The 15,437-nt window shown below is 41.1% G+C and overlaps 1 protein-coding gene across 1 annotated transcript in view; it reads right to left on the bottom strand.

The window, feature by feature from the left end:
- Positions 1 to 15,437, bottom strand: part of robo2 (roundabout, axon guidance receptor, homolog 2 (Drosophila)) — a 313,492-nt gene that overhangs the window by 36,918 nt on the left and 261,137 nt on the right. The window contains exons 7-13 of the mRNA XM_073489795.1: positions 10,335 to 10,459; positions 8,052 to 8,223; positions 5,362 to 5,567; positions 4,101 to 4,182; positions 3,827 to 3,992; positions 3,217 to 3,383; positions 1,735 to 1,856 (exon numbers count right to left, since the gene is read on the bottom strand). Coding sequence (XP_073345896.1) covers positions 1,735 to 1,856; positions 3,217 to 3,383; positions 3,827 to 3,992; positions 4,101 to 4,182; positions 5,362 to 5,567; positions 8,052 to 8,223; positions 10,335 to 10,459 — 1,040 coding nt within the window. The remainder of the gene's footprint in view (positions 1 to 1,734; positions 1,857 to 3,216; positions 3,384 to 3,826; positions 3,993 to 4,100; positions 4,183 to 5,361; positions 5,568 to 8,051; positions 8,224 to 10,334; positions 10,460 to 15,437) is intronic.

The raw sequence follows: 15,437 nt of genomic DNA, 5'->3' as shown, positions 1-15,437 counted from the left end.
ATGTTTTTTCTGCAATGAATTTCTTCCTCGCAGTATTGCATTCATGACACTTTAGAGGTTGCCACTCGTTTAATGGGCCTTTCATCACCAGTTATGACACACTTAGCTCAATTAACACCATGACATTACCTCATATGCCCAGCTCGCAGCCCAAAAGTGTTCCCTCCTCTATTAAAAAGACTTTCCTTAATGCCACCTTAAAGGACATGTGCATGTCTCCAATGTATAATAAATAATAACTAGTGACAGTGGAAAGCAGATTCCGACACATCTAAGATGGGCTGCATGAGAATGTTGTGCAGCAACAAATACAGACACCCTGGGGACATGAGGAGAATACACAGCAGAGGTGATAACAGCAGATCTGTCCCATAGAAAAGACGGAGAGACTGGAAGTGTGATAGCCCCCTGCAACCCACAAAAGACCCCTCTCTTAAAATTGAATTTCTTAAAAAGCTGATTTTATGCAGAGGAGGAGCTGGCGCATAACTCATTGTAATGGCTTGTTAACAGTAGAAGAAGTGAGCGGGGCTTTCAAGTAGGATATTAAGCAGCTGTTTTTTTGCCAGTGTAGCCCGAGTAAATCAGCAAAATGGATGCGTGACTTTTATTAATGGAATGATTTGAGAATATAAAAGCTCTCTGAGAGTGCCCCCCTGTTTACTGAAAGGACCCCTGATTGATTAGGTAGCCATGTTTTTGTTGATTGTACATAACCATCATAAAGCAGTGCGTTAGCTTTAAATTAGCTACCAAGTCTTGGGGTGAGACTTATTATAGGGGTCAATAAACATGTCAACAGGAAAATTGCTAATGTGGTTCAATCGAAAATGGAAAGAGGCACTCCATGCCACTAAGTGCTGGGTGGTTACTACTGTAAATACCTGGACTTGAGTGATGTATAGCACCGCAATCAAAATAAACATGCACATATACGGTATGAACACCTCAGCTTTGAATAATATAAATAGCCTTTTTGTCCTCATTAGCATACAATTAAATAAAAAAAATCATCCTGTAGCTGATTTCACATTTTTAGATTAAATAAAAATGTCACATTTTCAGACATAATGTGTTGATTCTTGTGGTGAGGCAATATGTGCAAACGTACAGTGGAGGAGCAGGTGTGTGCTTGTATTGTTTGTATGTATGAGACTAAAATAAGATTAATGTATCATCTCAAGGTGGTAGGAAAACTTCTGTTCACAAAATACAGTTCAAGCACAAACATTTATTTCAATCTAATTTCATCTCCGCATAGTCTGTGCTCTCAGAGGGAAGCAGCTGAAGACATATGGAAGATTGATGAGCAACCAGATGTCTCTGACATCTCTTTTGATGTTCAGCGCGGTTGAAAGAAACAATTTCTCAGCTATTTGATGTTCAGTTACTTTAAAGTCACCAATTACAATATTTCAAAGCTGAGGTGTTAGGGAACAACCTGACTTAAATTTCCTGACATAAAACAAATGGTAGCCTCAAGGAGCACCTTTTTGGCTTCAAAGAGGGATCTTTCATATCAAGCATCCTGACTTTACGACTCAATTTTACAAAATCAAAGATGTAAAAAGAATGCAGGGAGATAAGAAAACCACATACAAATCAAATGATTTTATATATCTTAGTTCTTCCAGTGATTAGACTCAAGTTGTACAAATGAAAATGCTGCACTTACTGAAAGTGTAGCATCAGTTAAAAACAGTTGTATCCTATATGCAAAAAGACTGCACTTACCGTCCATGTGACCTGAATGGTTGTGGGACTCAGGACAACAGGGTTGTGCAACCGAACTATGACCTCGCCAAGCTCCTTCTGTACGTGCCTATGATCAACACCCTGAGCTGGAGGACTTATATCTATGAGAGATAGACAAAGAAAAATGAGAAAGAGGGGGAGAGTGAGAGGGGGGGCAGCGGCAAAATAAAATGCTGCCAACTCTTTTTCAGTCAGTTCACTCAGTTCCTCACAATAAAGCTTGCTTCATCACTATCAGAAGTGAAATAGGAAAAGAGCGACTGAATAGACCAATCGTTTTTTAACAAAGGAGCGTACACTTGGTTATCATGACTTCATTTGAAAAGGAGCAACTTCATCTGCATTAAAATGACCTCATTTTATTTTGTATTGAGGCACTTTTCTGGTTTGGAGAAAAGAAAGGAGACTTGGACAGGCAAAGTTTGTCAGATGTGTGACTTGTCTGCACTAACGGGGGCCTGACTGAACAACCACATCAATGAATGAAGCATGAACACACGGCCCCAGACATATTGGATGGGAGATGAATGGACACTGTGGCACTATTTTCCAGCTCATTCCCCATTTTGCACATGCATGTGTTTCAAGTTACAAGCAGTAAAAAAAACCTCCAGTGTATGAGATACTGAGTGTGGTTAAAGCGAGCCGCATTTTGAGTTATTTACCGAAAGGAAGCAAAAAAATACAAAAAAAAAAACACTTTTAAATTATATTAAGAAAAAAAAGCTTCAATCAGACGACTCAACGCAGCCATGAATCACAGGCCACACTTATAGAGCAAGACGGGCCAAACACAGTTAAGCACTGAAAAATCAATTTGTCATCAATGCATGCCGTTGTCAATAAACACATTTATATGTCATCTCTAGACCTTCACATCAGCATGAGAGAGATATGCAGCAATTCAAATCGACTCAATCTTTTTTAAACACACTCTTGGCTTGTATTTGACAGACCTTGGCCAAAAATGGCTTTTTATTTTTTTGCTCTGGACTTATCATATCAGTGTAATCTGGAGACTGTGGTCTGTCCGGTACCGTAATCAAATCTTCTCTGGGTTTGGAGGCAGTCATTTTCTCCTGTTATGATCATTAACATAGCAGGGATAGCACTAACTCAGTTATGCCTTCCAAAAGTAGACATGCTTATTTTACATAATTGCTTAAGTGTAGCCTTAATGAGCTGGACTGCGATGGAGAATTTGACCTCTGGAAAGTTCTGCAGTGTTTCAGTACAGCTATTCACTGCAGATTGCTGAGAGGGGCTGATAAGTATCACAATTTGAAGGGGAGCACAGTGACCTTACTCTATCAGTAAAAACAGAAATCATATTCACTAAAAAAGGAAAACCACGTGCCAACAGTGAAAGTGATTATGACAGGTTCAGATATAACTATACATGCATTCAATAAACACTGTCAATAAAAAGAACTCATTTCACATTACTGTTAGGTAAAGTACCTTGTGTTCTGACAGGCTCCGACATGGGGCTCGGATCACTCAGGCCCTGGCTGTTTACTGCTCGGACCATGAACAGGTAGATGGTGTTGGGACGGAGACCTTTGACAGTAAACTGGGTGGTTTTGATATGATCTGCTACTGTTTGCCAGCTGTTGCTCACTGATTGACTGCAATGGAAGAGAAAAAGGAGATATAGAATTACTTTTCATTGTTTTTTCTTAAAGGTACAAGGCTTCAAGAAATTATATAACATAGTAATACTGGAGTTTCAACACACAAGAGGAAAATAAATACAAAAGAAAATTAAAGAAACAGATAAATACGAAAAAGAAAGAAAATAAAACAGTAAATAAAATACATGAAAACATAAATGTCTGTTCGTAGGATTTATTGACTAATGAGACATTTAATTCAGAGGATAAATTATTCCCATAACATACATTAACATAAACACCCAGAGAGAGACTTCCAGGGTCAAGTGTAAAGGCGTGGAGGATAATCTATGTGCTCTACACGATTGAACATAATATTTTTACCTGTACTTGCAATCCATGGTATAAAAAGGCTATTGAATATTGGGTGAGTGTTTTATTTTACAGGTCAAACAAACCTGAATGCCTCAATGACATAAGACGAGACAGGTGATGCTCCAGCCATGCCAGGCTGCCAGGACAAAGACACGCTGTTCTTGGTGACATCAGTGACCTGAGGTTTGGATGGTGGGCCTGGAAGCTCATTCTCATCATGGTTTTTTATGACCATCACTCCACCTGATTCTGAAGAGAAAAAGCCACTTTCTCTGATGAAAACTGTACTTGACAGGTTGAGTAACATTTTTCTTTCTCTATATATAAAATACATGGAATCATTACAACATCTTGTACCTTTGACTTCCAAGAAAGCACTCCATGATGTTTCACCGCTGGAGCTGGTCGCCACACACGTGTAGATCCCAGAGTCTGAGAGCTGGTGTACAGGAGAATACATGTGTATTTATGAAAATAAACACACATACACAAAGAGCATTGACACACATAACATAATAACTCCACTAATAACACTTTTAGTGGAAGGGCCATTTCATTTCACACATCCTAAGAGCAGCAGCAATGACTGAATACATGTGATCTTCCTATCGCTGAAATACTGGAAAGTGATGGGGCGACTTCGTGAGCGAGCCTCGCGCAGGCCAAATTGTGTGTCATTTGTGAGTGCCTCAAAGTGCTGACGCTAATTTCCTAATGAATTCCATTTTCTACTCACCACCCTTCCATCACTTCTCTACTCCCCCTCCTTATTTCCCCACTGTCCTGCAGACCACAACAAAGCCAGGCTAATTAATTTAGGGTGGGCTGCTGGAAACCCCCTGGACCGATGACAGCTGGCTTGTCTCTCCATCCCTCTTAGGAACTTTGGTTGTTTGTTGGTTTTTGTCCCTGTGCCTTCCTTCCATTTATTAAATAACATGTCAGTGGTCGGCAGCTTTGTCAAGCATAATAGATATTCCACTGAGGCCTCCGAGTGGGGAAAAGAAGATGTGATCCTTTTAAATTTAATCTACTCTAAATGTGTATGTGTGTACACATGTGTGTGTATATCTTTAAGTGCATACATGTTTCCACCCTACAGCTGGAGTCCATCCAACCCTGCACAGCTGAGCCCGGTAGGAGCTGCCGTGCCACTAAGTGATACTATCAAATAATTTTATCAAAAAATCAATGCTGCCTATTAATCTCTTTAAGGCATTATGGTACCCTGCTCATCCAAGTCATGAGTTGACTCGGAACTTGAACATTTCTGACCTCCTACTAGAAAAACTACAATGGAACGCCACTCAGAGACAGAATTCCAGCTTTCAAATTTAGATATGACAAATGTGTTTCAAAGTATAAAAGTGTAGTAAAATCGATTCGAGTGTTGATTATCCCCATCTATTTTGTTTACATATTATAAGAGACTGCACTGCTGACTCTTCAATTGTGTACACTTGCTAAGAGATATCATTTTTTTTATGGTCTGCCTAGTTTTTTGTTAACTTTTGGCATTGAACACCTGGAATATCTGATCAGAAGTTAGAAATTTCATCTAGGAAATTCCGAGTTACGACTTTGACTGAACACACCATAAGAACAATGCGTCCTTTACCTTGATGTTTTTGATCTGCAGACTGCCCAACTCCTGCAGGGACATGCGGGGGTCCTTCCCCAGCAGACTGACCCCATCCTTCAGCCAGCTGATGGAGGGGATGGGGTCTCCTGATGCCTGGCACTTCAACAGTGCCACACTGTCCACCCCGAGCGTCTGATTGGACGGGCCTTGGCGAATGATGGGTGGTGGCCTGTCTGTGAGCACTGCGGGACAAAGACAAAAACGTGAACACATCAGTCTGAAGTTACATGGATGGTGTCTGACTGTAAAATTAACCGAGCAACAGCATTGATCATAAAATGCACTGGGGGTGGATGTGGGTTACCTATCATAAAGTAGACTATTTTCTCTGCAGGTCTTGTAATTGCACCACAGAACAATGACCATATCCTGTATTTCCAGGAAACAGGGAAAGAACAGCTGAGTAGTGTTTTCTAGGTTCATTGATGTGGCAGACGGATGCTAAGCAGTTTCCAGTTACTGCCTGGGTAGCCTTATTTTTACACACTACTCTAGACTCTGTGGTGGAGTGTAGTGGTGAGACGCTTGCCTATTGACTCAGTGTGGTTCAGATAAATACTTCATTATGTGCAGTGTGGGGCACAATAAAAGGTGAATGTCAAATGTACCATTTCCGTCTTATACAAGTATTACGAGGTGGTTTCAGAGTGAAGAATACTACCAAAATCACAACAAGAAATAATAGGGGAAGACTGCCCTTTTATATTTTGTTCCTGTTTCACTTTAGATGAATGCCAACGCTGAGATAAATTCCTTTTACATGAGAAAAATTAATTTGTTATAATGTGCCAAAAAAAGCCTGTGGGTTCCTTCGATGAAATAGCGGCTATGTCAGAGGTGATCTCAGAGAGAGTTACCACTCGAACACACAGGCAGTTTATATATTTAGAGTTGAATAATGTGGAGTCCCCCTGGCATCACAGGGCCCACATTAATTAGAAGGTATGGATTAATGATGTCAGACCTGCAGGGGATAATTACCAAGTCTACCTCAGTAACCTTTCAACACATTATCGCACCCTCGTTTTCACCCCTATTTTCTCTGAAGCAGCGACATCTGACAAAAGGAAGTGATTCTGAGTAATGCACTTGTGCACACCTCGCTTTGGGTCACCTATGGCAGGAAAGAGAAAAAATATGCAGAAACCCGATATATTATCTACCATGAGCCAAATATCATAAATCAATTTCAGTAATTTCACTTCATTATTGTTTTAGTCCTCTGGAGTGTTTATAACACAGTCATATGAATCAGAAGTGACCAAGCCAAGGGATGAATAAAGCACCTGCTACTGGCCAGAGACTCACTATGCTGTAGTTTATCTTATCTCATAAACACACCTGGGAAGTTTCCTGTCTGCCACTGCCACTGCATTTTGTCTCACATATATAGCTTGGGTTAATATTGTGCATCCATGTTTGCTGTTAATGGATGTTTGAAGTAAAGTTCATGACTCCAAAGCTTTTCTTTATAAGACAGCAAACCATGATTGCTTTTGATCATTGCAAGTACAAGCGCAAGACACTGCTCGGTCCAGGAATTTGATGTGTCTGATGTATGTGTCGATGGCATGTAGGAGTGACAGAGGAAGGAGGCAAGGCTCATCCAAGGCTTTGGGTCTCATGGATCAGGAATTTCTCATTACAGATCTCCTTGAACTCCACAGACTGTTGTAGGGGCTCAGGGCAGTAAATCATATGAAGACTGCGGCAGGTGTGGCCATGACCTCACCCTGGCCCTCATGTACTATTTCCTCCTCTCACTCCTTTTCTTTCAGACCTGCCTTACACCCGAGGACAAAAAAACTGTCAGAACATGAAGTAAATACATAAAATAAACTAGCTTAATGTTGATAAACCAAAGCATTTGGCTGTAAAATGTGATTATATGTATTTCCAGGCAACTGAAGGACATTCCAATTTTGTATGTGCAATAAAACCATTCCTGATTCAGACAAAATATTGAAAAAAAAGTGTCCTTTCATGCTTTTAATCTATCTGCTAGCAGGTACTTCAGCAGACATATGGATGGCCGTCTATCTTGCCATCACAACAGCTGAGCAGATTAGATGCTCCCACACCTCGCAGGACCACATAATTCATTTTGCAGGGAACCATTGTCACTCACTCACTCAATCATGTCCCCCCTCTTCCTCTGTGACTCTTTCTCTTGCTCCCTCCCTCATACACACACGCTTGCACCTCGCCCACTCACCCAAACGCTGATCATTAAACTTGAAGGAACTCAAGGGCAATGCTTTATTTCCCTTCCAAAAGGAAAAGTAGAAATTTTTAATTAAATTGTGTCAGGGCAAAATGAAACAAAAAGCTTCCTGCAAAAACAGGGTAACTGAAGGTCAGGGGTAATGCTGGCATTTCTCAAACCGAAGCTGAATTTATAACACAAAAATAATAATTTGTGCTTGTGTGTATACTTTCAAGGGTGTTAAAGACCAAATTCCCATAAAAAACTCAGCAAAAGTAAGGCTATATTTGTTATCATTTGTTCATTGAGGGGAAAATGTCTAAATGCATGTGGGTGTGAATCAAACTTGCATATTGAACATTTGCACCAACTTCCCCACATGTGCAGCGGTTCAAAGGACTGTGCCTGTGTTCTGTACTGTGCTGGCATGGAAAAAAGTTAGGGGGCAGTTTTCCCTCACCATCTGTGACCTCCAGTTGAGCCTTGGCGAGGATACTGCCTGCAACGGTCAGGGCCTGGCAGATATAGTAACCAGCATCTGCCCGCTGCACAGATGAGATGGTGAGGTCTCCGCTGGGCGACACCGAGAAGCGACTGTTGGGCTGCTGGGGTTGGTTGGGAAAGAGCAAATTCTGCAGGAAGAGGAACAAACAGCCAATTAGTGAGAACATGGAACCAGTACAACCTGGAAAAAGTACAAAACAGCATCACCACCAAACCCACACACATACTGTGCACACACGAACACACGGATCAGACTATCTCAGCTACAATATGAACAATTTCATCTATCACTTGGTTAACCAAGCTCACAAACTGCCCGGCATGTATACAGTTTGATGACTTGGTTTCATACTTGAGCCAAGCCAGAGGCTCCACTGTGTTATGAAGGCAACTTTTGCTCTTGTTGGCTTCATGACTACTTTCCTTTCTGCTTCAACTCCACAGCAGTTTTGAGCTGTTCTTTTACCCACAGAGACCACCCCATATGAGTTGAACTTATACTGAACATAACTGAAGAGGGGATAATCAATTCCACATATTCCAGAGTAAATACACAGGATCATAGGACTAATCACACTAAAAATACATATTTTTTAAAATTCAGCCACTCAATCCCATCTCTTTCTTTTTCACATCCCTTTTTTCTTATTATCCCAAAAGTTAACAGCAAATACATTAGCTGAATTTAATTACACCTAATCACTTAAATGCTACAAATTATGTTGTTTTTTCAAATTAGGCTGTGCGCATCTCCAACACATAAGAGAGGCACACTCTATTATCCTCAAGTGTGAGAAAAAAGGCCTTTCTGTCATTTAATTACTGTAGTGAATTAGCTTTAATTTGTTCTCTCAACAAATACCTTCATACCTTTTGTACATCAGTGTGGGTGAGGTAGAGAAAAGCATCAATAAACACAAGGACAGAGACGAGTGCCGGGGCGGCAAGGACTTGCAACTGCTTGTACAAAAGTGTTTGTAGTGCATTCATTTCAAAAGGCTCATCTTTAATGACAATGTCAGACACACGCTGGATATAAATCTGCTCAAAGTTCCCAAATTACTCAGTGTTACTGAGTCATACTGCACTGCTTTAGGTCACACATTAGTGAGGGTTGAAGTGGGTGAGAATTACACCAAGTGTTTGTGCGAACATGTATGCATGTGTCTCACTTCTGTTCACTCTTTAAAAGAGAACTTTGCTGTAATTGTTGGCCTGCGAGCTGTGTGTGTGTATCAGTATGTCTGTGTGTGTTTGAACCTTAGCCAGAGCTGAATCATATCTCTGGCTCATCTACAAGCCCCAACAGGCTCCTAATTGGCACTGTTGTTGAGCATAGTGAGGACACCCAGGTATTTGAATGGGTTATCTGCTTGAGTGAGGGATAGGATCGTTCTTATCAGTGCAGGGTCACGGGAAACCGATTAGCACTTTGCCAGGCACACTGTCGTTTGGCGGCTTCTGAGAACAAAGGTGTATCTGTGTCTGTAGTAAAGATACTGATGACAGATAGTGTAGTTTTCAAGTGCTGTGTGTGTGTGTGTGTGTGTGTGTGTGTGTGTGTGTGTGTGTGTGTGTGTGTGTGTGTGTGTGTTTTGGGCAGGAGGCTCGTAAGGACTCGGCACTTGTACAGCCAAGGGAATCCAAACAAAGTGATGGTGCACAGTAGATAATGGAAGCTGCCAACTGATACTCCTATCATGCTGAACAAAAACCCCACTAACATTTGGCTTTTGTCTTCAGTGGGAAAGGGTACAATCAGCAATCATTCCCAGGTCAAAGGACACTACAGAAGTCACAGGTGTTTATCAGATCCAGCTCTGATCAGCTGTGTGTTAAAGTTCTGGACGTTGGAGGGTAAATATTTTTCCACCCGTCTCTGTTAAAGCAGGGCTGGAACATCACTCAGTCTGCTTGAGTTTGAAAGAGAGACTGAAGTAAAAGATATAAGGTAAAAGTGTAACCATAGTAACACGTCAGTGGCCTCCATGCTGCTTTATACTACTCCCTGTTCTCTGGTGTATTTGTGACATGTACACCATACACCAGAAGAAAATCAGAAAGGCAAACTCATCTCCTGGCAAGGGGAAAGAAGTCAATCCCTTATTTTTTGCGGGTTTACTCACGTTTAAAAAACCATTGTAAAATGGTATAGAAGAGCATATCATTTTAGAACAAAGGCAAAAAAAAGAAGAAACAAATGTTTTCTTCACATTGGGCTGTGTGAGATTGATCTTACCTGACTTCCCTCCTTCTGCCAGAAGACAGCAGGCTGAGGGTTTCCTTTGGTTTCACACGGGAAGGTGGCAGTGCGGCCTTGAGCCACAATTTGGTCCCTTGGGCGGATGACAAACTGGGGCGCAGCTGAAGTCAAAGGGGAAAAGCACCAGTGTTAGTAGAGAAATGTTATGAAGTGAGGCCAAACATCAGGACTGAAGATTATCGAGGGGGTTCAAGCAAAAACAAGCAATCTACAACACGGTCAAATCAAAATGGGAGTGCCGTACAGAGCTTCCATGCAGCGTTATATCCGTCGTTCTCTGTCTAAGAGCTCTGAACAGAGGAAGAACACCGATGACTATCACTGCCATGGCAACCAGGTTGGCCATTCATCCAGGTGAGACTGAGGCTGAATGAATGACAGTCACATTGGCATTCACACGGGGAAGCGCCTTGGTCACAATGGCACTCAGATTTGAGACAACACAAAGGCACACCCATGCCCTGGGAACATCCAAAACTATGAGCAGATATAGACACATAAGGGTTAATCATGTCTGACTTTTTCATATGTGAGATTTAGTCTTCATCAGAATGCATCTCATGTAAAAGTCATGATCTGAAGTGGCTCAGTGCTTCTGATCAAAAGAGAGTGAGAGACAGAAAAGACTATTTCTCTGTTTACCACACTTCAAGCTAACACCTCTCCATCAAAGAGAGAAGAGGCTTGAAAAGCTATCAAACTTTGAAATCGCAGTGTGAAGCTTTCTCAGTCAATATTCACGACTCCATCAGGAGCCAGACCAGTTGTCATGCACTCGCAGTCGGGACAGAGTGAGACATTTCTGACTGACAACTCGACAGATGCAGTTCAATAAAAAAAGAGAGGAATTTAGATTAGATTCAAGTTTTTTTGGCATCTAGTGTTGCCGCTCTTCATTCCCTGACCATTTCACTGATGGCAGGTTAGGGAGGCAGGATTTCACACCACCTTTCCCTCACATCTCTACATTTATCTTTTTTTTTTTCAATTAATAAGAAAAAGCTGATGAATAGAGTGTATAAAAAGGGAATATAGTGTGTTTCTTTGCCTAAGATGAACTTTATTAATTTGCACCAATATATTGAGTAATTGACTTCAGATATCAGGTTTTATCGGAAAATAATCAAAAACTACAAAAGATTGCTTTTGGCTGACAATCCAGCAATGAAGCGAAGAAGAAATTTGCATCCTTCACAGTCCATCCCTCACCACAAGTAACCCGGACTGTCACACAGATGATAAGCAATTCAAAAGTGCAGCTGCAGATATTTACCAAAATTCTCAACTACAAAAACTATATCCATGAAAATGTCTAAACTTTGACCTGATGTCATTTACTGCATGACCCAAGACCTTTACTGGTTTATACTCTGACTGTCACGGAGAGGTTTTGGGCCCATGTTGACATGTGCCATGTTTGCCAAGATAAGACATCAACAACACGTCTATGTGTTAGAGGAAGAAACACGGTTCCTGCAGAGACAATGAAAGTCAACAAATTAAAGACTGGGAGTCCCTGCCATAACCTGAAGGAAGTGCAGATAATGGGTAGTTTAGGCCATTTTCTTGAGAAAAAAAAAAGAAAAAATGTAGAAATTTCCACAGATTTTTATAATATTATATTCTGACCATAAACATGAATTGTTGCAAAGCAACATCTTGCATCCTTTATGTTTCTTTTGATTTCATTGTAAGTCCTTTTAGTGACAAGCCAGCTGGTTTCAGTAAGGCCAAACTCTTCCCATTTGGCTGGTTTCTCCATGTAATCCCTTTCTGGGGGGTGTGTATTTGTCAAAGATACACACAGTTGGGAATGGTACAGATGGCTACAGATTTACTGCCTTCCCGTTTGGCCTTCTGCAGCTTGGATATCTTGTGGCTCTCACAATGCTGGGCCTGATACAGAGCTCCTAAATCATGCTCTGGCAAGGACTCAGTTCCCTCCCTTCACTTCCTCCGCTTTGCTCCAGCCCACATGCTGCATTACTAACTACTCACTAAAAATATGGTTTAACACCTTACAGACTGCACCATCACTGAAATGCCTGACCTTGTCCTTTATCACAGTTTTAATCAGTGTTTCCTTCTTTCCGTTTTCGTAGGCTCTTTATACACTTAGACATATTTTCATTTATAGAATATAAATATACTTTATTTCACTTATTTCCATATTTACACTATGCATCCAAGTATTGTCAAACAGAATTAAGTGAATGTTTTTGAGGTTTATAAGTGTTTTTGCTTGTATAAATGACTGTTTAAAGCAGGATGCCAAAAACAAAAATGTGTTGTTCAACTCGATTTCATCAAACTTAATAAAAGAAAGAAATCTGTTTGTGAATCATCTTTATTGTAGCCAACAACTTGTCATCAGTGGAAGCTGTTTGTAACCGAGATACTCTAAGTTAGAAACAAAAAAAATACTCTGGACTCTTTGAACCAACAGGTCAATACATCAACTCACTGTTTGCATCAAAGTATCTTTCAGCAAAAACTTAGCTTTACTGGTGGCCTGAGATTCATCTTTGGTTCATTCTATACCTGTGGCACTACTTTCAAAAAAGCATAAAGGAAAAAGGAAAAGAAATGAAACACTTCTGGGGAATGTGAGGGGGATGGACCTAAAGAAGGAGTGGGAGGCCCACAGAGAAATATAGATCAAAAACTCAGACAAATCAAGAGGAAGTCAGTGTGTGACAGTCTCATAGCTTGGCTCTGGGCTAACTCACACTGGCCCTGTTTTGATTCAAAGACCCTTAATGACATGTGAGAGGCTCCTTCCTGTCCCCACCTAAAGAAGCACATGATCAGGTGTCCATATTTAATTCATGACAAGTCACATCTGCCTGGTCTGGAGAGGGCTCAGCATAAAACAGCAGTCAGGGTGAAGAGAACAAATGTACAGAGAGGCAGACATCCATTCAGCAGACCCGGGCACACAAACTTAGAAGCCTCCCCCTTTAAAATCCCACGTTCAATCATATTTTATTCAGAAGTCGATGGCAATTACTGCCTCTTCCCACAGGCAGAGTGAATGTGTAATTTCCTCCATCTTCCTGAGAGCTGACAGTTTGACAATCATAGAACAGCCACTGCTGTTTTGGCAACCAAAGTCTAGCCATTGAGGCAGAGTCTGGGTTTTTCTGCCAGTCTTGACACACACTTCTGCCATTATTCCCCTCTCCTTTCTTTGTCCTGACACGTGCTTCTAGCTCCTGAATTCCACCTGTTTCTGCTCTCAGAAAGCACACCTTTCTCTCCAGATGTCCATGTTCAATCACGTCCTCGAACAATTCAACATCTTAAGTGTATCAAATTTGGCTCTGCCCTGACCTTTTTCCAATCTGTAGGGAAATAAAATGAGATTCCTGGTTTTGTGTCGTGGGGCTCAGAGAGAAAGAAGCTCGTCCAAAACAAACAGATCTCAGCTTTGTGTTCCAAAGATCCACAGATGGCCTCAAGACTTGCAAGTTAAACACGTCCTGGACCATATGAGATGACAATGTCTGAGACTATTAGACTGCCAGCCCACTCAGTCTTTGTAAAGGACAGGATCTAAAATCTATAGAGACTTGAATTAAGAGCGACACTAGTAACAGAAACTTTGAATTACTACACTTGATGTCGTTGAAAACTACAGCAGTACCATCAGCTGTCAGGTGAGATCAAGTGTAAAAATACAAAAACCTACAAAAAAGAATGTGCACTAATGAATGCTTTCTTTACTTTGAAAGAAATTCTTATGGAGCCAATTCTATATACTTAATTGATTCAGTTCAAAACACATATGGATACTGAGGAAACTTGGAAGCTATATGAAAATAAAGCATTCCCTTGGAGCTTTAAGATAAGTGCAGCTGGCTGCATCGATTAGGCACAGTATGTCTCAAATTCAATTAACAGTCAGACCTGGTCTATTAGGCCTTTAGTGTTTTTCATGTTAGTGATCCAGGTAGAGCTGTAAAGTCTACACTATTTAACTATCTGCAACCAATAACGCCGAGGCTACACAATGTGATGTAACACCTGTGTTAGTCAAATACAGTAATGTTAAAGCAATGGTAATTGATTGATTGTCAGGCAGTCAGATGCAGTAGTGAGTATGGAGAGGGCATGCAGGATGGCATCAAATCAGAAGGATGGGTACTTACCGACAGGGCGAGCTGGAGACACAACAATGGAGGAGTGGATACACAAAAGGAACAAATTAAGACACACAAACATATAAAACAAGAGAAGAGGAACAAAACAAACAAAATAAAATGAGACAAAATGAAATCAAAGTCAGAATGAATGACATGTTGTGTAGGGCCAACACATTTCAGCCCAGGGTAAGCATGACAGAGAGGATCCAGTAGCTTTTTGATGCTGGACAGATTTATTAATAAGCTCAAAGCTTCTGTTTCTCAGACACCTGCATGATAAAGGCAGTCCGGTGTGAGCGCCCCCCTGTGGTCAGTCATATTCAATTGAATTCAAATACCTGCAGGGGCAGCCAATACTACTTGTCAGAGACAAATTTACCACTGGACCTTCGCTGTCTGCATTAATGAAATCTATAATTCTACGTGCTGATGGACAGCAGAAAAAAAAGAGAGCAAGAGGAAGAGAGAGAGCATTTCAAAGACTAAGTGAAGACAGCATGTGGGTTACAGGCAGAGACTGGAGCTGCTGAAAAACTCCATCCAAAAGAGCTGTTGCAGGTAGTGGTTCCCCAGTGTTTCCTCTGTGTTACTGTATGTTTCCTCACTGTCAAGGAAAACACTAAGATGCTACTTCCAAAAAGGTTAAAAAAAAACAACAACCCGGACCTTGTTTTACCCCTCTCTGGCCCCCTGTGTCACACTAAAGCTCTACACAGAGACCCCTAAACACTTGGGTTTAATGGGAAGAAGAGTGGTGAAAAGAGGAAAAAATTATGGTTAGAATGTTTTTATTAACCTTGTAAACCCCAGGTGTGGGACTGGCGGTGTGCACCAGTAATCTGTGAAATGGCTTTGCTGACTGGGTGGTTACAGCATGGAGGGTATAGCGTGGCTAGCAGACCACCATGACGAGGGGGAGGGTGGCAGAGTGTGT

The sequence above is a fragment of the Pagrus major genome, chromosome 2 (assembly GCF_040436345.1).
Source record: "Pagrus major chromosome 2, Pma_NU_1.0".
Classification (NCBI taxonomy): domain Eukaryota; kingdom Metazoa; phylum Chordata; class Actinopteri; order Spariformes; family Sparidae; genus Pagrus; species Pagrus major.
The sequence above is the reverse complement of the archived record's forward strand: the minus strand, read 5'-3'. Positions and strand labels throughout refer to the sequence as shown.